Source organism: Castor canadensis, chromosome 1, assembly GCF_047511655.1.
Source record: "Castor canadensis chromosome 1, mCasCan1.hap1v2, whole genome shotgun sequence".
NCBI lineage: Eukaryota > Metazoa > Chordata > Mammalia > Rodentia > Castoridae > Castor > Castor canadensis.
This window is the reverse complement of record NC_133386.1, coordinates 28,800,781-28,825,184: the sequence shown is the minus strand read 5'-3', so window position 1 is coordinate 28,825,184 and position 24,404 is coordinate 28,800,781. Positions and strand designations below refer to the sequence as shown.

Here is a 24,404-nt window from a genome sequence, read left to right as displayed (position 1 = left end):
TCCCAAATGCTGCTTACCTATGCCACCTAGTGGTATGAGAATTCTCTAGCTCACAATGCTAGATTTCATAAAAATCAGTTTTTTTATGTTGAAGTAGCTACAGATTTTTTATGCAAGGAAACTGACAGTGAAATTAACTAAGACACACAGATAAGGCTAAAATAAAGACTAATTTCTCATCTCCTTCTCTTTGTACTATGTTATACTGAGAATAAACTAATAGGAGACAATACTGACCTCCCAAAAGCGGGGAGCAAGACTTAAAATCTTACCCAGGCACTTCAAATCCCATAGTTTGCTTCTTTCCAGATACAGTCATTTTAGCAATTTTTGGCACAAGTTCAGATTCACTTCGAGATGACTGAGATCCTACTGATTTTCCTAATGAAAGAATAAAATGTAAAAGGTGAATTAGAGTTAATATCTGGAAATAAATTACATATTACATAAATTATACACTATGTTAATTTGCAAATAATTTATGCCTTTATAAACATATCTTTTCTCTAAACAAATTTAATGAGATCTAAATGCTGAAAAAAATTCTATTACCCTATTCTGGGAAATCCCCTATTGTCAGGACTCTCCTGTGTTTAACCTCTACCAAATCTCTTCCTAATTTTGAACTGACTGTTAAGTTTCAGTATTAAGAGGTCACAAGGTGGTTTCTGCACAGAGCCTTATTCTGACATTATACCTAGACCCTCTACTTACCTCCCCTACCACACCCTTTCACAATACTAAAATTGTTTGGTCAGTTAGCAGATGGCAAAACTATTTTTAATTCTGTGAGATTTATAAACTCATGAACAAGTTGAGAATCTGCTAATTTTGCTGGAACACTGCATGCATTTTACTTGCAGACAACACTAGACTTAGTATGATAGCTGATGTCTACAAAGAATATGAGAAAAGAGGTCAATGTAGAAAAAACTTAATTAAAAACATGAATAAATTATGAGCTAATCAAAAGTAAGACTTCTGCATTTGATCCTTATATGTGGAACTCACTAATTTTTAAAAATGTATCTTCATAATTTTTAAAAGGAATACCAACAGAATTATATATACAAAAAACTATAGAAAATGCATTGCTACACCAGTAAATAAACACATGGAAAATACTGAATAAATCAGGAAAGATAAATTCGTGTATTCATGTACAGAATTCATTCAAATGTTTACTGTTTACCCACTCTATGCCAGGTACTATGCTAAACATACAGTGGTGACCAAGAGCAGATAAAATGCTTGTGCTCAGAGAGCTTACAGACCAATGGGGAAAACACTAGTGTTACAAAGAATTCCTAAGATCTGATGGCAGGGTACATGAATCAGTTTGTCTAGGAAAGTGAGAACTGGAGGTAAGATATGAAAAACAAAGTAGAAATCTGCATGGAAAGGAAGGGCATTCCAAACACATAAGGCCCTGGCGATGAAGGGAGCTAATTAAAGGTATAGAAGTGGACAGGGCCAGACATGCAGGACCTCTGGGCCACACCAAACATGCTAATATTTGTTCTGCCCAAATGGATACCACACCACCACCAAAATGAGATAAGCCAGTGGAAAGAGGGAAAAAAGAAAAGAGAGGGAGGAAAAAGGGACATCTGAAAACAACCAGTTGGGGTGGGAATGACATTAGGATGAGTTAGAAATTTAGACCATCTGAAATCTCTAAAAGAAACATCAAGAAGGCAGTTTGATACACTGGTGAAGCCCAAAGGTGAGGTCTACTGGAACATGTGTTTGTGATTTATGAGTACAAAATTGGTAGTTAAAAACAGACATGTGTGACCACCAAGGCAGAGTACAGATTAAAAAAAAGAAATGATCCTAAAACAAAGCCTTAGAGAAGCCCAGCTTTAAGTGCACCTTCAGCAAGGTGAAGAAGAGCCAGTGCTGGGTGGTATCAAGGCAGCTAAGAGTGTGTTTGATGGAGTTGGCATCAGCAGGATCTGCTGGTCATTCAGCTGAGATGAAGGTTGGTGGAACTGACCACTTTAGATAAAAGTTGCCAGGAGAGTTAGCAAGAGTCATTTGAAAACAATAAAAGCCAAGAATGGGTTGAAAAACAGGAGGCAGGTGAGAAAACAGGCCACTATCTCTTACCTGTAACTTCAAAGTCTACAAGCACTGAAATATTAAAGTTTTTTAAATAACTCATTTGGCTCTTGTTTGATTTTTATTTTTTGTTATGTAGCCCAGGCTGGCCTAGAACTTGTTATGTTGCCCAGTCTGGTCTCCAACTCATGATCCTCCTGACCTCACCTCTGGAGTGCTAGGATTATAGATACATACCAACACACTCAGAGAATAACTCATTTGGAACCAAAATCTGACATGGACTGGCATGAGGCTATTCATCTGTAGTCCTTATTTACCCCACTCAAAGTGAAAAACTACACATTTGGGGGCAGAAATAATAATGTGTTAATAACAGGGTGACCCTGCACAATCCACTGGGCTACTATACCTTACATGCAAATGCTTTTCCAAACTCAAAAAAAAATGTGAATCAACGGGCTTTAGATAAGGGATTGTAGGTGTGTTGGGAAAAAAATTAAGTTTGGCTAGAAAGGGAGGAATGTGGTAGAATGACAGTAAAAGAGAAATGTGGTATCAACCTAATGAAAAAACAAAATTGAGAGGGTTTGGCTGAATACATTAAGATGAGATCACCAATATTTTACATTTTAGTGTTTCTAGGAAGGCAGAAAGGGATGGGATCCAAAGTATAGGTAGAGAGTGAGCTAAGATTGGAAAAACACCCTTTTATTGCAAAAGAAGGTGGGTTTATATGTTTCAAAGCTTAAAGAGGAAAATTCCTAATGGATGGCTTCTATTTTCTACTTATATATTAACTAGCTATCTTCTGAGACTCAGGTTGGACAAGAAAAATAAAAGGATCTGAAAAGTGAGTAAGAGAATGGGCTGAAGCACTAAGGCTAATTTGTGACTTTTTCTAGCACTGTTCAGCCATTCAGGGAAACACATTAATAGTTAGAAGGCATTGACTGCTTCAGGTGGGGTTAAGAGACGAGAAAGCAAAAAGGTGTGGAAGATACTGCTCCCCCCTAAAAAACAATCATGAAATCTAAAAGGGATAAATAAAATGACAAGGGGAGAACACAAATGTACTAAGAGAAAGTAGGGGAGTCTATGGGCCAAGAAAAGGTCATGGTATGGAAAGCACAGTTAGAAGTGATGGTGGTCAGTTGCAATGTAAGTGAATTTTTGATTTTGAAGAAGAAATAATACTGAATTGCTGAGGAGAGGTGCAGTTCACTGCAAATGAGGTCATCATGAGCTGAATGTCCTTGCTTCAACTGGACAGGGTGGTTTTTCCACACAGGTGCACTAGTGAGCTATGATCATAAATTGTAATCCAGCCCAAAGTCTTCAGTGAATAAGGAAAAGCAACCATGTGGTTGTTCAGCAGATGAATGCACAACTGACAAAAGCCCAATTTAGACAAAAGACAAGAACCTCACAGGAGCAGTGGATGGGGGAAGAAAAAAGCATGGAGACATAATGATGTTGGAAGGCAAGAAAGAGAATAAAGTTGACCTCCTACGTTTGAGAAGCTACAAATGAGCAAAACAGGTGGAAAAACACTAGGAAAAAATGACTTATAGAGGTGCTAGCTCTTAGTGGAAAAAAAAAAAGCAGCTCCCAGAGTTCCAGCAAAAATGAAGAGTGAGGAGACAGAGAAGATGGACACTTAGGGCATTATGATGATGAGGGTGGTGGTGTGTATGTGGGAGGTGTTTGTAGAAAGACAAGACAGGGAAGGAGGTAGGGAGGAAGGAAATATCCTGACTGAGTAAAAGAGGGAAAAGAGGTGTGGTAGTTTTTGGCATATATCATAAGAACAGGAATTAAAAATGTAAGAGTCTCTCAATCCAGGCTTTACACTTTCAACTTCCCACTAAGGTTCACTTTTATTATCTCCTATTTTCATGTAAAAACTTTCCTGACCCACTTAATACATTTTTAGCACACTGAAATATTGTAATTTTGACTTTTAAAAGGTCTGTAAGCATAGAGAAAAATCACAATGTGATATCGCAATGTTTCTTGGGATATAAAAATATTAGTTTTCTCTATCACTCTGTGCATGTTTTTGTGATTCTTATCTGTGGGACCCAAGATGCAACAATTCAAACATTTGCTTACGTGAAAATAGATGAAAGAGGCCAGGATTATGAATCCACTCACTAACGCCTTTAACTTTTTTTTTTTTAGGTTAAACATGCCTTTAAAAAGCTAACAAAAACCATACTTCTAATAGAAAAACATACCACACAAATAAAATTCTGCGTATCATCTCAAAGAGTTCAATAAGTCTAGTTATAGAAGAGATAACTTTAACCAAACTATTTTGGAAACAGGTTAATTCAAATTAATAATATTATCCAAGGCCAAAGATTAGAAACATACATTCAGTAAGTTGTCCACTGAGCTGTTGTTACCAGCAGTGTGATACATATTCACTTATCCAACCATATTACAATGTCCTCATAACTAGTATCATGATGGATAGGAGATGAACTCTACAACATAAATCAGAATGAACTAATAACTAAAATAATCAACCACAGATCAATAAGAGATATAATGAAAGTATTCAAATCTAGCACATTAAAAAAACCCTAAAATGTTACTGTGCTCTCTCGTACTTCCAGCCAACTGTATAATAGTCCCACAAAATTGAGTAAATCCCAAAACATGGCAGCAGGAAATGAGTACCAGATGCAAAACAGGGAGCTTGGATTCCCATCCCTGCCTTGCCACTGTTACCTTATAGCTTTGTAACTTCACCTTTCTCTGAAATTTTTGGGAGAGTTTGGGGGTTGTGGTGCTAGAGATCAAACACAGTGTTGTGTTTGTGCCATGCTCCCAGCCCTTCTCTGAAGTTTTATGTGAAGAATCTGAAGTTTCCACCTCATATAATGAAGTGAGTTAAATGATTTCTAGCTCTGTGAATGCATATGTATCTATGACTCCCAAACCACTAAGATGCCCTTTAAGTCAAATAGGCCACATAAGGTAAAAGTAAAAATGTCCCATTCCAAAAGATTCTCAATGTCCTCCCTCAAAGACATGAAAAGTCAGCCCACAAATCATGGTCACATGCACCCTGCGGGTGTGGCTCAAATGGTAAGAGTGCCTGCCTAGCAAGTGCGAGGCCTTGAGTTCAAACTCCACTATCATCAAAAAAAATGAAAGAAGATATGCACTCTGAAGGTTCATATATTAATAACTGGTGTTTAATCTCTAATGGAATACAGAATTTCTCATTTGTTATTGTTCATTTGGACAGTAAGAGTTACTCAGTCAAATCTAGTTTGCTAGTTTTATAGACAAAGAAGTTAAGTGATGTGACTTTAATAGCAGGCTCTGCACCTAAGCCAAATTATCTAGCTGCCTATTCAGTTCGCCTTGCTCATACTCCAGCTGTGTCTGCAAAGCATTAGAAACTGCTGCCTTCTCTACTTGGTAACTTTGATGAACTGCTTCCTCCAGGGCTCCACTGCTTTCTTTCTGGAACTAAAGCCTAGAAGAGTCTAGGTTTTCTCTTGAGCGTGAAATGATCTATGTCTCATATCCTGAAGATTCTTTTTCAATGTATATTCCTTTGTGAAGGATGCACAGCTAGAACTCTCTAGCATCACACAATTACTGACTTGCTAAATTTAATGAAACCCCCCATTTGCATATCCACAAGATTTACTCTTTTCTGACTCATTTCTTTGGTCTCTAAGCACATTCAATATGAGACTACTAGTTCTTTGAGGGCAGAAATTACCTTATATATATGTTCACAAAGTCCACCACAAGTCATACTGCTCTGCCTATAATAAGCTTTCAACTTACAGTTCAATGATTAGCTCCTATGAGTTTAAATAGTAAAACTACCAGTTGAGCTCTATTGTCTTTACAAGTTATCTCCAAACTCTTCTTCAGGCAATATCCTCCACAATTAAGATTCTCACTTACTTCTTGCACCCAGCACCAACCACCTTCTAATGTTTAGATACAGGAACTCTAGAAAGCCAACATGACATTTGCTATGAGTGAAATGCTTTTCTGCCAAGTGTTTCACATGGTCTTTTGCCTTCATAATAACTATAAAAAATAGTTATTATTATTATTATTATTCCTACTTTAGAGAAATTCATGTTCAGACTGGTTGATCTGCCAAGGGCCATACAACCCTGCCCTGTGACACAGCCAGATTTTTTTTTTAAATGTATGAGTCACATAGTGACTATTCTCAAAGAGCCTATAACCCAATCTGAGACAAGTTATAAAAGTTGTGGAGATGAGCTGTAGTGAGGTACAAATACAATATACAAAAGAAATTCAAACTATGTACCTGTGTAATTACAGGAGGCTTAACAAGCAAACAGATAACATCTGACTGAAGAATAAAAAGAGAGGACCAACCGGGCAAAAATTCTGAAAAAGACTCAGTAATGACCAATAAATTTTTTAAGACTATAGAATTGAGGCTTTGGATGAAAGGCCTTCCTAAAAAAGATCTTTTGCAGATTTATGTTCAAGGACTTCTTTTCTCATTTAATAAGTGGAAAGTAAAACAGATGTAGTGTTAAATATTCTTAAGAAGGATAACCACTAAAACAGTTTAGAAATGGGGATGGCTAAATTGAGATTAGGTAAAAGAAAAACCAAAGAAGCTTACCTGTGGTTAAGTGATTTATCCAGAAAATATGTTGCCAGGTTTCATCATTCTATAATTCCTTCACATTCTCCAAACCCATTATAAAAATATTTTCCAAACGTCAGTCCTAGGATCCAATGTAGAGTCTACAGATATCTTCTACCCATGAGCAATCATCTTTAATTGGTCTAGTATGCCTAGAAATCTAAGGCTGTGCCACAGAAAATTCACACCATCAAACATTCTAGAGAATGACTTTATCCCATATGCAAAACGTACCATCTACCACACAGTGAAGTTGTAATGTGCATGACACTTGTGAAAGCTTTAAAAGAATTCTCAAACAAAATTAAAGAACTATATCTTTATTCTACAAACTTATTTCTCCTACAATAATATCCGCAGAAGAAAACTCTTAGATTAAAAATAATTGCTGACGTTTGTGGTCAGTGGGTAGCCTCTTTAGTTTTTAAACCATTTTAGGTGATTATAGGGACAAGAAGTGCTAGGATAAATGCAAGCCATGTCATAGTAACACAAAGTGTCTTACCTGGGCTTGAACCCAGTGTTTTTATTTGGTTAAGTGTCACACAAGAACTTTCAAGAGTATATTACAAAAAAGAATGATCGGGCACTACAAATTCAATGAAACTATTTTGGGGGTTAACGTCAAGTTGAAGTTCATCTAGAAATAAGTGTAAGAAATGTAAGAAAATGACCAATAAAAACAGGAATATTGGCAATTCCCTGGGTGAAAAATTCAGCTTTTTTGTTAAATAAACAAATAATTATCTCTTGATAGAGCTTTCAATATTCTGATAAAGTTCTAAAGGAATGAAAGTGAAGAGGGAATTATAAATGTAAATTCTTTGAGTATGTATTCTATTTTGGGAGGAGGGGTCAATACTGGGGCTTGAATTCAGGGCCACATGCTTGCTAGGCAGAGGCTCTACCATTTGACCACACTTCCAGTCCTTCTTTGCTTTAGTTCTTTTCACATAAGGTCTCATATTTTTGCCCAAGGCTTGCCTCAGACTTTGATTTTCTTACCTATGCCTACCTCCTAACAAGGATTATAGATATACACCAACATGCCTGACTTATTTGTTGAGAGGTAGTTGAGTTAACTTTCCTGCCTGGGCATGCCTCAAACCATGATCCTCTTGATTTCTGCTTCCTGAGCAGCTGAGATTACAGGCACAAGTCACTGCCCCTGGCTGAACATATACTGTCTTATAGATGGGAATTTCAAGATCAGATCTATCATGGACTCATCAGATTGTCCAAAGCAGGATTTTTCAAACTTGGCACTGCTGACATTATGAAAGAAATAATTTGTTGTTAAGGGTAGCTGTCCTCTGAATTGCATATGTTTAACAGTATCCCCAAAATATTTCCAGAAACTGACAAATGATCTTTGTGCATCAAAAGTACCACCATTTGAGAACTACTGCACTTAAGAGTAATTATCAACCAGAGGTATGGCTCAAGATATAGAGCACCTGCTTTGCAAACAGGAAGTCCTGAGTTCAAACCCCAATCCCAACAAAAGATTTAAAAATGCATAGTACATATATTACATAGAGCCAATCACCTCAAATACATACATCATCTCCTAAACCCATCTTGGGCACAAAATCAGCCATCCTTAATATTCTTTTCCTACTTAGCCACTCATGAAACTTTAAGTTTATTTATTTCTAATTTCTCTTCTCAAAATCTTTATATCCAATTAATACTAATTCTATAATGTTTTCTTCATATGTTTCTCAAATACATCCTTTCCTTTCTCACCTTCCAATGACTGTATGTCTTGTAGTGTGTGACATGGTGTCCTCTGCTTTCCATCCCCTAGCACACCAAACCATCCCTTATTTCTGTTCACTAGGATTTTCATTATTATCTCATTCATCTAAAATATACTCAGTGACTCTTTACAGAAAAAAAATCTACTATACATAGTCCTTTGCAATAGGACCCCAAGTGATCAAGACTCATCTTTTCTTTTCTCAGTACTCCCATATACAGCCTGGGTTTTTCTGCTATATGCTATAAATATCTGGTTTCCTCGTATGCATGGCTATGATTCTTATTATTTCTAAATTCTATGCAAATTCCATTACTTCCGTGAAAATTTTAATTTTGTTGCAGAAAGATTAATGATTACTAATGCAAAGAAGCCAATGCTTTTTGATAATGCATGAATCACAAAGGCCAGCTCCAGCATTGTATGAGCAAAGACTGTTGGATTCATTCCACAAAGATTTACTGAGCCTATGAAATAAACATCAGATAATTATTTCCTCTGGGTAACTGGCAACTGAATACAGCACATATAAATTTACATGCTACCCCAGGAAAGCGCTAATAACTATTCCATGTTAAAAGCCTCAATGTCACCAGTCACTTAAAAGGTTAGTAAATTAGATAAAATACAGACTTTGCTAATACGTACCCTGAATTTGAAGCCAGGTCATACATGGTCTCAAGTAAATCTGACTTTTCTGTGATTCACTTCCTCATCAGTAAAATACTAAGACCTACTTAATAAGAATGTTTGAGATTAAATAAGTTAATATATGTGAAGTGTATAGGGAAGGGTCTACCATATACTCAATGTTCACACTACCAAAATAGGAAACACACAACTTGTGTGGCTCTGGTATCACCAAAATATTACACTTCTTTCTCCTTTTCCTCATATGATACCAAGGAACCTACAGACATGATTACTATCTGGCAGTCACAAACTCATTCATGATAGGAAGGAGAATACCACCAACTGTGAGACACTGTACTCCCTGGGATAAATAGATGAAAGAATAAAACATGATTTCAATACTAAAGAAACTCAAGTCTTCTTAAAAACACTATCACATGAACATGTTTTGGGATTCCAATGTGAACTGTAATAATGCAAGCACAATGAGAGTATATGGGAAAAGTGCTAACATACCCACACTGGACGAATCAGGAAAGGTGTTCTTCAAAAGATTCCAAGTAAGTCTTGGAGGAAAAAAATAGATGTGCATGCAGGGGGAGGTGGGGGCAGCTAATGGAGCGTAACAGAAGAAATACAACTATCAGTAGATCACCATGTCTGGGAAATAGGGAAAGAGTTAAGTGCTAAGACATGAAGTTAGACAAGTGGATAACTCATATAGGGCATGTACAACACTTAGAGCATTTGATTTTTAAATATAAGAGACTCTGAAGGAATTTAAGTTCTAAGTGACTTATGTTGCACACTTAAAACTTATTCTAAGCACAGAATAGAAACTGGACTGTGGAGGCAAAATCAAAGGGACAACAGTTAGAAGTTGGTTATACAAATACATGAAAGAAATTCTATGGATTAACCTAAAATAAGAGCAATGGCAATGGGAGAAACAGCTCACAAACGATATTACAAGGTGTAATCAGGTACCTTTGATACTTGGACATAAAGGGAATAAGAGAAAGAACAGATCCCAGATTTTCTGCCATGGAAGAAAGACAGGATGGTAGTGCCAGTAACAAATGTGAAGTAACTTCCAGGGAACTAAGAGAAGTCTGCTGGTCAAGATCTTACTTTTCTTACACTTTCAATTCAGTACAAAATGAACTTATTTTATTAAATACTGCTTAGATACTATCTTGGGTCTTCAAGCTCATCAAGTAAAATTGTAACATGTTCTTGGCACTGAGGACACAAAGATGAGTAACAGTATCTGTTTTCAGGTAGCTTTCATTCTGACAGATGTGCTCAACGCAAGATAAATGAGATGAAAAGAAAATAAAGACAGAGAAATTAAAAGAAGTTTGGAAGAGACCACAAGCATTACAGTTACAACTGAACAAATAAAATAGCATAGAAAATGAATAAGAAGGAACATTAACAGAACATGGTGATGAATCAAATGTTAGAAAGACAAAGGGGGGAAAAAAGGAACTTAAATGACTGCTAAGACTCTAAACCAGATGCTGTTAATGAATACTGCCACAATAGGTCTGAGATTCCTTTAAGGACATATTATGCACAGAAATACACAGAAAATTGCCAGATAATCAGATTTACAGAACAAAGGAAATGTGAACCGCTAAAACACCTGAAACAACTCAAGATCTAGACTGATTACAGAAAATGAAGGATAAGAAAGCAGCCAAGGAAAAGGTTCTAACACTCAATAAAGAGGGCAGCAGAAAATAAGAACTGCTGTTTTGTAGAAAGAATCATGCAATTGAAGAGCTATGTTAGAGGTCATCTGGTCCAATCAATCACTTTACTGAAAACATTAAGTACATGTTCACATAGATGATTAAACTCCTGCTATTCTCTCCAGGTTGCTTCTAAGACAGGATGTATGGAAGCAGTGTTCTCAAAATGACTGAACCACAGTCATTCTGAAGGTAAATGTTCACAAAAAACTGTGACTCAAGCCCCTGTCCAGTGTCCAAATCCTGATTCTGTGAGTTTAGTGAGGCCAATCATAATTAGTATCTGCACAGATGCTTCTGAAACAGTTAATGTTAAAATCAATCATTCTGACTAGGTTTAATGTTTGCACATCAAAATCCCCTAAGAATATACTATATATAGTTAGAGCATAGCAGTTAAAACATTCTGTGCTTAACTAAGGAAGTTTCTGTTAAATACAATTTGAATTTCTAGTGGGAAACTAGAAGGCTAAGCTATTCTTGCTCTAATAACAGATAGATGGATACAATCTTAATCTTCTGCTCATGCTGATTTTTAAGAGGTGGTAAAAGGATATTCAAGTTCTGACATATAATGGCAATGAGATGGCTTAAAGTATAAAAGGCCTTTGTTGCATGTCTTCATGTGCCATATATTGTTTTCTGTCTATATTATAAAATATTAAAATGTTATGTGCTTTATATCTTCAACCAATCTGTGAGCTCCAAAGGTTACCTGATTTTCCGTAACATACAATTCAGTGTCTGCTACATACTACGTAGGCATTTAAATACTTAATAAAATTATGCAATTTTACATATGGAAAAACATAACATGTCTCCTAATCTACTAATTTTGATCTTGGGAGGAGCAGGTGGGCCAAAAGAACAAGGAATCCACGTTCCTCTCTTTGAAAGATCACTGTCACTGGAGACACTGATGCTGCCAAGCACCATTCTATCTTTCAGGTGTCATGACAGGAGAAAAAAAAGGTTGAGAAAAACTAATTTTATAGATGAAGAAGTAAGGCTCATGTAAATTAAACAATTTGCCAATGCCAGCTTAACATTCTTTGCAAATCATAATTACCTGCCTCTTGTTGACTGGTTTTAAGTTTGCAACTAAAAAATTACTTGAAAACCCACCTAAGGTATGGAAGCTAGTTCAGACCACCTTTTAAGTGATTATTTTTAAAAAATAACTACTTAACCTAGTCAGTGAGAAACTCCCACCCACACATGAAGATTAATCTGTAAGTGAAATCAACTGAAAAATGCTTGAACATCTCATGTCATCAACATAAAATATAGAACTATATAATGAAAACTGTTATCTAGGAAATAATGTTCTGAAACCTAATTAAAACAACCAGGCTTGGGGGGGGGGTCAGGGGGGAGAAATGGCCCAAACAATATATGCACACATGAATAAATGAATAAAAATAAATAAATAAACAACCAAAGTGGTTTGTCTTCACACAAAATTCACAACTAAATGTGAGCTGTATTACAGGGGACAATTTGTAAAAGCAAACTTGTAGCATTAAATAATTTCAAATTGGATGGGGCTGGGGTACAGCTCAGTGGCAGGAGAGCTTTGCCAAACATGCATGAAGCCTTGGGTATGATCCCAAGCACTGGAAAAAAAAAAAAACTCAAATTTAAATAGTACAAAATAAAGAAGTGAAGACACTCATATAGAACACTAGTTTTTGCTTTAAATTGAAAATGTCTGCTTTGAAAGTATTCTCTGAATCAAACTGGGCTCTAAAAATTGATTTCATATTTTAAAACACATACCTACAGACATACACACACATATACATACAATCAAAAGGAAAACACAGGATACAAAATTGTTTGTGCATTATTACCTTATCATAAAGAATTAAAAATTTTTTAAAAACCTGAAAGAAAATATGGTAAAACACAAACTAATCAGTGTATTTTCTCATTTTTGTTTTGTTTTTTTAGTTGTTGTTGCTGGTGTTTTGGAGTTTTTTGTTGTTTTTCTTTTTGGCCTTCATTTTTTGAAATAGGGTCTTACTAATGTACCCAAGCTGGCCTCACTCTATGCAACCTGGGCTGGACAGGAGTGTGCCACCATACCGAGCTTCTTTCCCCTTTTTGCTACATTAAGAATGTATTATTTTAACACTGCAAAAGGGTGATTTGAAAGATTTCAAGAAGAAATTATTTTATACTTACATACTTTACATTCAAGAATAAACTCGCAATAAACTCCTTTAATGTGAGACAAATTCTCAATTTAAAGTCATTCAGGTGGGCCATCTGTTATAGCAGGAGCTCTGAAGTGGTCTCACCAGGCGGTGGCTTGTAAGCAGCAGTTGGTCCCTTCTGCCCACAGGGCAGGCTGTAGCTAGGGTCTGTGATAGTGGCTCACTAACCCCGTAGTTTAAACAATATTTTAAGATTTTTTTTAAATTAAAAAAAAAGGTGGGGGGGGTTTCTAGGTAACTACACTTTGGTCATCAATCATTTTTCCCATAAATGGATTTCAATATGCCAATGCATATAGATAACACACAAAAAAGAAAATTTTCAAAGAAATCAATGTTAAATTTTCAAAAGAAAAAGTATTTCAAATAAATCATTTCACTGAATCTGACTAAACATTAAAATTCTAGTTAGCAGATGTACATTCAGAGAGAACTAGGCTACTGAGAATAAACCACTTCCTTCAATAATACAACTGCACTGTGATTTTTTTTGGTATGAATTATTTACTTTAATGCACATTTACAGCATAATTTTCTCATCAAATAAATCATGCAGCATTCATATCCTATTTTGCCAAAGGGGGGAGGTGTTGAAAAAATTCACTGGGAACAGACTTCAATTTTATGTAAATATTCCTGAACCAATTTTTTAAAATAAAAACCTTAAGTAGACTGAAGTCTATCTTAGATTGGATTAAAAACCTTGACAAAATTATAATATAGTACATTAAGTTATGACCATTTTACAGCAGTAAGAATTCCTACTACTTAAAGGGTTGGGAAAGTAAAGGCAATATTGTGATACTAATGATTTTCCTTTAAACAAATTTACGTTTTGGGGCTGGAGGCATATCTCAATTGGTAGCAAATTTAAGATCCTGAGTTCAAACCCCAGGATCACCAAAAGAAAAACAATTGCATTTTATCTGTGAATTACTACCACTGTGACTGAAAATGTTGTGTTACACTAGAAATAAAACAACCTAAAAACAACTGTTCTTCATCATTCTGCCTTAGGCCTTCTGTTTCACTTACTCTAAACTCTGAGACATCTCCTGTATATCCCATATGAATTATCTACTTTCAGCCTTCCCTAACAAGTCATGTTAGCCCTTTTTATTTTAAGTTTAGGCATGATATCACTATGGGCAAAGAAGGTATATTTGAGAAACACCTCAACAGTGCAGAATCCAAATTTAAATGAGTTTCTATTGTATGTCAAGAAATGCTACAATGGCCCAACAGACGTGAGGTCATTTAATATCACAACTACCATAAGGAACAAGAATTGTTAATACCCTACCTTTGCAAAGAAAGGAACTGTGGCACAGTGTTAAGTAATTTGCTTAAGGTCACATAGCTGGCAGTGGGTTCAGCTGGAATTTAAATCCAAGTTGTCTAATACAAAACATAAGTACCTGTGCTCTCCCAAATTACCATGGAAACTGGCAGTAAGCATCAATAACTAGTCATGAAATCAGTAAAACACTGGACATGTGGATGGAGAAAAAGGCTAAGGAAAAATAAAAACCTCATAGTATTCATGGCTGAAAATCAGAATAGGGTTTATAAGAATCTTATTCAAGAAAGAGGTCCAACTAGCAAGAGATGTTAAATGAAAATTAAACTTAGAAGGCATTAAGTTTCATTTACATTGCCTTTATTTAGGTACTATTTTTATACATTAAAATACATATACACAGGCCTTCATGAGTCAATCTAATCCTTTTTTTTTAAGTGCCGGTGACTGAACCCAGAACCTCATGTATGCTGGGCCATCACTCTACCTGTGAGCTACAATCCCCAGCTCTGCCTTTGGGATTTTCAAACCATGACCTTAAAGACAGGGAAAAGCTATTATATTTAGATAATCTTAAACAAATTTAAAATAAAAAATACATACAATAGGTCATTGTATATCTCCAGATACAATATTCTATCTGCAAACACTACCTTAAATTCGCATGTGGAGCCAAAAGTCTTTCCTATATGGTTTAGGAAGATTTGGTAATACCCAGAAATAACTCAACAGTAACAAATGTAATGGGATTTAAAGCAATTAGTAAAGGGAAGGAAAGAGAAACCATATGGAAGATGCTACTGGGCTGAAGGGTAGGAAAATCATTACAATACTAGATAACATTATCTAGACACTAAATGTTATTATACATTACATTAAGTAATACTAGATATTATCACCATTTTAAAGAAGAAACCAAGTCTCCAAAAAGTCAAATAATTTACCAACGTCAGGAACACAGCAAATGACAGAGCTAGGTTGCAAAGTGATAGGGTATTTATCTAATTTCACAGCTAACATTCCCAGTACTATATTATGTGGAAGAACATGTACGAGACTATTAAAAATGGTCAAGTGGGGGGAAAATGCTCCAAAAGCCTATATGATTGAAAAAAAAAAAAAGGAAAACTAAAATATCTAGTGGAGTAACGAGGGCACCTCAATTCATTAGACTTTCTTAGAAATAAGTTCCTTTGTTACGCATTGGGTATTTTCAATTTGCAAGACACTGGACTAGCTGTATCACATGGATTTTCTCATTGAAACTTGTAAGGCAGATTCTTTGTTCTCAAAGATAAATGGTGCTTCTGGCAATGCTAACCTATAATGCTATGCTGAATGCACCTTGGACACAATTTTCAAGGACACACAGGTGACTGGCATCACAACCAGACCAAGAAAAAACTGCATAATTAATCTCAATCTCTCTCTCTCTCCCTTTGAACTTAGGACCACATAATTGCCTCTACTTGAACCACATCCCCCATCCCTTTTAGCTTTTAGTTATTATTCAGGTAGCTTCTCCCAATTTTTGCCTGCAATCCTCCTTCTTATGCCTCCCACAGAGATGGGATAACAAGCACACTACACACACCCAGCTTTTTTGTTGTTGTTGGGATCATAGGGTGTGTGTGGGGGGTGGGTCTCACTAACTTTTTGTTAAGGTAGCTCAAGGGCTACCCTTTAACTGTGATCCTCAGATCTCTACTACCAGGTGAGCCACCATGCCTGGATAGTTCTTTTACTCACTTATTAACAAATGAAAATGTCAATAAAAATATATCCTTTTACCCAGCAATATCAGTCTAGAAACATCTTTTATGAAGTAATTGAGAATGCACAAATGTACAAAAATGTTTACTAATACATTTTATATATAATTAATTGAAAAACTGAAATTTCTCTGATAGATATTTGGTTTTAAAAACACCAAGATAATGAAATATTATGACTCCAAATGTATTGGCATTAAAAGAAGAACTAATACACCCTATATGTGGAAATATAACGTACAAAAATAAGGATGTTAGTATTGAAACACATTGCTCTGAAGGCTGGTTCTACCACTTACTTGTTTTATGACCTTGGGCAAGAAGTTTAACAATTTTTGAGCTTTGGATCCTCCAGCTGTTAATCCAGGATAAAAATAATTCATACCTTATATGATTATTATGGCTGTTGAATCAGACAAGTGGCTGTGAGACTTCAGTACAACATCTGATGTATAGTAAGTATTCACTAACATTCTTTAATGCATCAAAAACCTAAACTGTTCTAAATTCTAGACGATAAGATTAGGATTTCTTGTTTTTGCAGTGCCAGAGATGGAACTCAGGCCTTGCCCACACTAGGCAAGTGCTCTACCACTGAGCTTCACCTCTAGTCCCTCCATTTTCTTATTTTGGTTAGTTTCAATGTTCTAGTTTTTCTCAACACTACTATTGTTGTTTTGTCTCACTATGTCGGCCACGCTGGCCTCAAACTTGAGATCTTCCTGGCCTCAGCTTCCCAAGTGCTAGAATTATATAGGCAGGCACCATCACACATGGCTTCAACACTGTTTTACTTAAGCTTCTGCTTTAAAGTGGCAGCACCAAACTAACAATCATAAAAAATTAAATTATACACTATCTTAAATCAAACAGAACTGTTGTTTTATGCAAGAAATCAAAACCAAAGTGATTTGAAATTTAAATAGACTAGAAAATGGCTTCATTTATTAGGGCTGCTAATTTGCAAGGATTTAGAAATTGATGCAAATGTCTATAAGTGAATAACAAGTCTCTAAGTAGTACTGGCAGAAAATTTTTTTTTAATAATTTTAATACCTCACTAGTAAACAGCGAGTGTTTCAGCAAGGGATCCAATTTTATCCTTAGGATACTATTATCACCAAACAAGGTTAAATTGCTACAAAATAAAATTTTGTGGCAAGAAAGTAATACCTAATGATGAAATGGAGACACAAAGAATTCTGCTCAAATTGTAATTTGCCCCTTAATAATCATGTGAAAAAAGGCCTAAGCCTTTTCCACCTATCTCACAATAACATATACACAAAGTCTGACACATAACTGACAATCGGTACATTAATTTACATCCTGTCTTCCCTTGAGAGGTGACAGCTCCCATAACAGACAAAGGTACATGTAGCCAAGAAAAAGCAGCAGATAACTTACATATTCAAAGTGAAAGTACTTGGTTAGACTTGGTATTTCTTTTAAGTCAGAGACAAACCCTAAGGAAAACAAAGAAACACTGTGTCTTAATTTTATGCCCCCAATGCTAACACATTTTTCTAAGAGGAGTATGTAATAAATGCTGGCCAAACAGAATCTTATTTGTCACCTCCCTCCACCCTATCCCTTGCTAAAGTATTTAGTAATGCTTAACACAGAACAAGCACTCAAAATTACTATCTATTAAAGATTTATAATTGCCTTAAAATGAAATAAGTATATATGAATATACATAATCTAATTATATGCAATTTACAAGGTTTTTAAAAAGCAAGGTAATTAGGATTAAAAGAAAATTCTATATCTAACATTCATGCAATTCATGTATATTAGGTATTCATGAAAAAGTAAGCTGTTTAAATAAGAGTCTAAAGCAGATTATTTTGAAATTAAGTAATTAGTGCTTCAATTTTTCCAGTGTAGGTGTATATACAAAGAGAATCTTAAAATCTATCTGAGAACATTCTGAACTACTTGAGTTTTTTTTACTGAAATCAACCACTTCCTTTCAAAAAGCCCACATAATTTTATGCAGAAAGCCAATTAACTCTAAAGCTATCTTTACAAGAAGTATAAAATTCCTCTAATTGTTTGAATAAAAATACTCAGTGATGGATAAATTAGTGAAATTTTTTTCAAAGAAAATCTACTTTAAAGGGGAAACAAAAAAACTGTACTTAAATGTGTATTTTGGTAACCTTTAAAAATGACTAAAGTAAAAAGAAACACACATTTTAAGTACATTAATAAAAAGTTCATATAGATTTAGAATTTTTCACAGCATCTCTTTTCAATAATCTTTCCTTATAATATGGAGTTTTCAAATTAATGATAGGATTCATTTCTAGGATAAGAAGAAAAGCTCATTATACATTTAACTTAAGAAGGGAAACAAAAAGGCTGAATCTCTTCATAAAAATCTGTGGTTACCATCTCTCTTTTAGTTACTTTAGTGACAGCTAAGAGACAACAGCACAACAAGCAAGGCGAAAAAAATTATCTTGCAAGCATTTACAGCTCAGCTTTATCTTTTCATTTCTTGATTCTTCTCTAGGGAATATTCTGTTGTTAAGACCCAAAAATCTTAAAATCATGACCTAAGTATAATTGTAAATAATATACAGATACTCACATTGAGTACACAGATACATAAAGTCTGTTTAATAGACTATTACTACAAAAATAACGCTGCTACAAAGGAATAACTATAACCTCATAAAATAAAATTAGGATTTATTATCTAAATAAAAGCTTTATGTCAAGGGAAAACTTGATGAAATTCAAAGGGAAAGGAATATGATGTGTAGTAAGCAGACTTCAGCCAATATGAGTAAAGCTGTATTGCTTAAAGCAGACACTCTCAAAACGGTAGTTCAATTATGAGGAACAATATTGAAGTATATTCCTTCAACATCTACAGTGCTTTTAAACACTCAGTTCTCTTAGTGATCTGATTAGTATAAACATTTATCAGCTACTTATTTCTGAGGTAACAGAATGTCAATTTTGAGAGCTATAAAAAACTCTTTAAATCACACATGATTCTTTTTCCAGGTTTATAGACCACCCAGTTTTTCTGAATGTTTATTTGCTTTTAACATCAACAGCTTTTCTAAAAGAACCAAAATAAACCCAAAATAAAAAAAATCTTCACTAGTAATCATACAAAAGAAATCTTTTTTCATTCAGTAATACTATACCCATTCTGGTGAAAACTATCCATTTTTTAGATGGGATGTCAAATTATAAAATTTTAATACATAAAATAGGAGATTTTTGGCCAACATTTCCTTTAAAACAATAATGCTATAAGTATTTTAATTTCTGGATTTTCCTAAGGAAAAAAATTTAAGAGTATGTGTTACTCTACTCATTTTTTTTAGTTTTGAGAGTATTTCTACTCCCTTGATAGGTTTAAAGTAACAAAGAAAATAACATCAGAAAACTAAGATTATCCCATGATTTTATTCCTCAAATGTATGCTCTTTTAGCAATTTATTCATAAGGATATATAACAAAACTATATTATAACCCCATCCTAAAGCTGGTGACTTTCAGTAAATATGTTAACAAAATGAACTATAATGTTACTGGTTTCTTTTGGCAGTACTGGAATTGAATTCAGGGTCATGCTAGGCAGGCACTCTACCACTTGAGCCACTCCACCAGCCTTTTTTTTTTTTTTTTTTCAGTTTAGGTATCATTGGTTTATTATAAAAGGGAGACACATGGAAATTATTTACATGATGAAAGATTTCAGGACGTCAGTGGAATGGGCAGCTTCATGTGATGCCATCTCAGTGATTTATTTCAGTCTACGTACTTTCCAAGAATGGCACCATCTCTAAATAAGAAATAATCCTTGTCATCTAGAACCACTTTGGTGCCTCCATATTCTGGCAGAAGAACTTTATCTCCAACTTGTACACTAACAGGTTGGATCTCTCCATCCTTTCCTTTGGAGCCTGACCCCACAACCACTACTGTTGCTTGCAACACTTTTCCTTGAGATTTTTCTGGAAGCATAATGCCACCTTTAGTCACCGTCTCGGCTGCATTCCTTTCTACCAATACTCGGTCAAACAGCGGAAGAAACTTTCTAAATGCTTTTCCTGCCATGACTCGCGGGCCGCCGCAGCTCGGACTCTGCTCTCGCGCCGCCACCCTCCACCAGCCTTTTTTGTTTGGGTATTTTTCAATAGGGTCTCTCGAACTATTTGCCCCGGGCTGGCTTCGAATCACAATCCTCCTGATCTCTGTCTCCCAAGCAGATGAATTTATAAGACATATTAACATTTAATATACCACTTTAGAAATTAGTGTTCTAATTTTTACTATAAAATGCTAATTTTCACATAAATACTAGAATGCTCTTATTCCAAAATCCTTAAAAAAAAGTAAAAATGTTGAAAAATTCCAAGAAAAATAAATCTCCTTCTAGACTGTTTAGAGCTAAAGTTAATACAGCTAGTAGAATCATTACTCCTAAGTTCCTAAACATTTGGGATAAGGCTTACCACATCACATAACCAGAAACAAATTACTTATAAGCCTCTAATTTCAGAGTTAAAATGCCCTTGAGGAAGAAAAAAAAACCAAAAACAAAAAGACATATAGTTAAAAAGCCAAAACAAAGATATTTCTACATTCCATTCTTCTCTCAAAATGAAAAGTAGAAAAGTCCTAACACCAAAGTACAAACTATGAAGAGAAATTTGGTCCAAAATGACTCCGCAGATTTGGTCCTAAAGGCACAGCTCTCCATAGTTGGAAGTATTTCTCTAAAGCATCCAACAAAAAGTCATCAGTGTGGAGACTGAGGAAGAGGCTCAGAACCCATCCACAGGAAGGACAAGGAAATCCTAAAAACATGCAGACAAGAACATCACTGCTAGCCTTTTAGAGTTGATGCTTTGTCTCCAAGAGAAAAGGAATGCTGAGAAAGCTGTGCAAAACATGACGAAGCACAGGGTATGCAGCAAGATGACACACAATCAATCAACACACTCCCCACATTACTCTTACAGGATGCTGTTGAAACACAAAGCAATAACAACAAAATTCCCTTTTTCAAATATGAGAAATAGTCAAATGGGACAGGAAACAGAGGCCATAGGAAAATACTATACGGCTAAATAACAAAAGAAAATAATTTAAAAGCAGAAAGAATGCACAACATATGAATGAGAAAAGAAAGTTTGTATTATATTATTATATTATACTATCCTATTATCTCTAAGAGAATGAGAAGCTTGAAAGACAGACAAAGATGAAAGAAAAGAAGAGAAAGTCAAAATAAGCCAGCACAGCTCAGGGGAACAGAGTGGGAGTAGGAAACTGCTACAGAAACAAAGCCACACTAGAAACAACAGAATCAGGCTAAGGAGTAACACACAACAGAAGGCAGGAGAGCAACACCTGCAGAGCACCCCAGGAAGAAATGGGGATTCATTAGTGTTTGTCAATCTGTCATGCAAATACAGGCCATAACCAAATCCACATAGAGGCCTACTACTGAGAAATCAGAGAAATTAAAAATAATTATAGTTTAAAAATAAGGAAATTTTAAGTATCGAATACAATGAAAATGCTGTATATCCTGACAATAAATATGACTAAAAATCTTGAAAAGGGGAAAAAACAAGAATGAGAAAATATGTCTATGATGAGTTAATTTCTAAAGCTAGGGCTCATTAAATAGTTATTTTAAGAGTTAACAATTCAAGTAACAAGTTTAACTATATTACAAAAGGTAGAAAGGGGAAAACATTACATAACAATTTAAGTGTTAAGAAAAACTATGAGAAATAAAGACAAGGTGAAATATAAAAAATACTTCATTTTTCATAGTGAGAACAACATACATTGCTTAAAACCAGCAAATTTAAAGAAAGTTATATGTGTTATTATATCATAAGGCATAAAATTTCCAAGTTATCAGAGTATATATATATATATATATATATGATCAAAACAGATATAGAACACACATGAAAATATGTAAATACAGAGCAGAACTTTTTAAAAAAAAAGTTCATCTCAAAAGTGGGAAAAATTCATTTATTAAAACCAAAAGTCTGACAAATCCATGTATCTACAAGTACAGGACATACCACCAAACCAAAGTGACTTGAAACACTGAAAGCAAAAGGATGTACAAGCAAAACTTACATTGGTAACACTATAAGAAAACTAGTAATCATAACAACAACAACAACAACAAAGCAAACAAAACCCCACAACAACCTGGGAGAACTTTTAAATTCTCTCAGACTATTGACTTAAAAAAGAAATCAAGCTTGTGGATTTCCTAGAAAATAGCAATAATCCTGTAAGAACATATAAGCCACAGCAAATAAAGTACTCATAGGAAAAGAGTCACTCGAGAGACATTAAGAGAATGGGTAAGATGTAGATCAACTTTAAAGCAGGAACAAGGAAAAGACGAACCTAGGATTCTAATCTAACTATTTCTTAAAATAGGTATCTGAAGTGTATGTGGCAAAATGTTAGCTTTCGTAAGAACTAAAGGTAGTTACATGGCTGTTTTTTATATTATTTTCTGTATTTTTCTCTTTGAGATTTCATAAATCAAACTAATTTCTATAATTAAAAATTTAAGTATTCTACTTAAAAATAGAAAATAAAAAAGAGGTAAACAGATTGAGTTATAAACCAACTGAAAAAATAAAATCAAGAAACTAATTATTGATCTAGGAGCCAATCTTGCGGTAGTAGGGAAAGACAACTGCAAAGTTACATTCAAGAGAGAAAAAAGTTGGGGTACAAAGGAAGGCGGAGAGAGGAGAGAAAATATTTAAAATAAGAATGGGGAATTAATCACAGGCATAGAAAAATCTTATAGAATAAGACAATGTTTGGTACAATGGACAACAAATTTGTCAACCTGGATGAAACAGTTTTCTAAGAAAATTAAAACTTTCAAAATTTATCCTATTTAGATTGAGGATAAAGAAAAACATACTAAATGTCCTATAAAGCCATCACAAGAAAAACTAAAATCTAAGAAAGAACATGTACACACACACACAGTTGTGAGCTAACCGTAAGAACAGATACGGTCATCTTAAACAAAATTAAAGGGAACAAAATCTACCACATTACAAGAGTAATCACCACAATAAACTCAAGAAGTTTCAATAGTATAAGACCAGATCAATATTAGAACAGTTATTGAGATAATAATAATGTAATGTTTAATGTTACCTGAATAAAGCTTTTGGCAGTTTTTTCCTCCATGATACATGAACATATCCTTGTTCTAAAGCTTAAATTGGAAAAAAGAGCTATTTAAGATAACTCAGGAAAACCATGAAAAAAAAAGTGCGGTGGGGGGGAGGGGAGAAAGACAGCCTAAAAATATTAAAACCTAACCAAAAAAAGCTACAGTAATCTAAAAATTTATTAGTTCACAGTCCCCAATTTAGTTTATGTCACAGATGACATTTCAAAAAAAGAAAGTATAATTTAACAAAAGAGATGGTAATAATAAATCTACCTTTCTGTAAAGATGAAGGATCTTGGTGGGGAAACCAAATTTCTGTGGTACCCCTTAAGATAAGCTGGATCAAATATGCAAAACTCAAAAAGGTATTGTAAGAAAGAATGAATGATTTGAAACAAGTTTTTGGTTAGTTGGTTGTTGGTTTTGGTGGTACTGGGGTTTGAACTCAGGGCCTCATGCTTGCTGGGCAGGCACTCTACCACTTGAACCATTCCACCAGCCCAAAAATGAAGGATTTTATTTGTTAGTTTTTTTGTTTATTTATTTTTGGTAGAACCTAGGTTTGAATTCAGGGCTTCACACTTACAAAGCAGGTACTCTACTGCTTGAGCCATACCTCCAGCCCATTTTGCTTTGGTTACTTTGGAGATGGAGTCTTGCCAACTATTTGTCCGGGCTACCCTTGAAATGTGATCCTTAGCCTCCCAAGTAGCTAGAATTACAGGTGTGAGCACCCAGCTCATGGCATGGGCTATGATTTTATTTTTTAAATCACTTATAGTAAAGGAGAACTTTCAAAAAAAGAAAACAAGAATGACAAATGAATATATAAAAACTCACAAATTCATCTTCTAAAAAATAACCTAAGAAATAGTAAAATAGAAATCAGAAAAGATAACTTCATACATATAACAATTACTATAAAGACTAATTTCCTTACCATATAAATATGTCTAAGAGTTTATGCCATATATATAACATGTAGACACATACCCCTAAAATTCATGAAAGTTAA

At 34.7% G+C, this 24,404-nt stretch overlaps 1 protein-coding gene and 1 pseudogene across 9 annotated transcripts in view; both read right to left on the bottom strand.

Moving 5' to 3' along the window:
* Window positions 1–24,404, bottom strand: part of Hbs1l (HBS1 like translational GTPase) — an 83,510-nt gene that overhangs the window by 33,850 nt on the left and 25,256 nt on the right. For 5 of the 9 annotated variants that reach the window (XM_020160965.2, XM_074074061.1, XM_074074052.1 and 2 more), the window contains one exon: window positions 273–381. In XM_020160965.2, the coding sequence (XP_020016554.1) occupies window positions 273–381 (109 nt within the window). Of the gene's footprint in view, window positions 1–272; window positions 382–4,443; window positions 6,122–6,709; window positions 6,900–17,583; window positions 17,643–24,404 lie in introns of those variants that run through there. The other 4 variants (XR_012448109.1, XM_074074058.1, XM_074074046.1 and 1 more) reach the window with 4 other exon arrangements.
* Window positions 19,658–20,493, bottom strand: LOC141423329 (10 kDa heat shock protein, mitochondrial pseudogene; annotated as a pseudogene).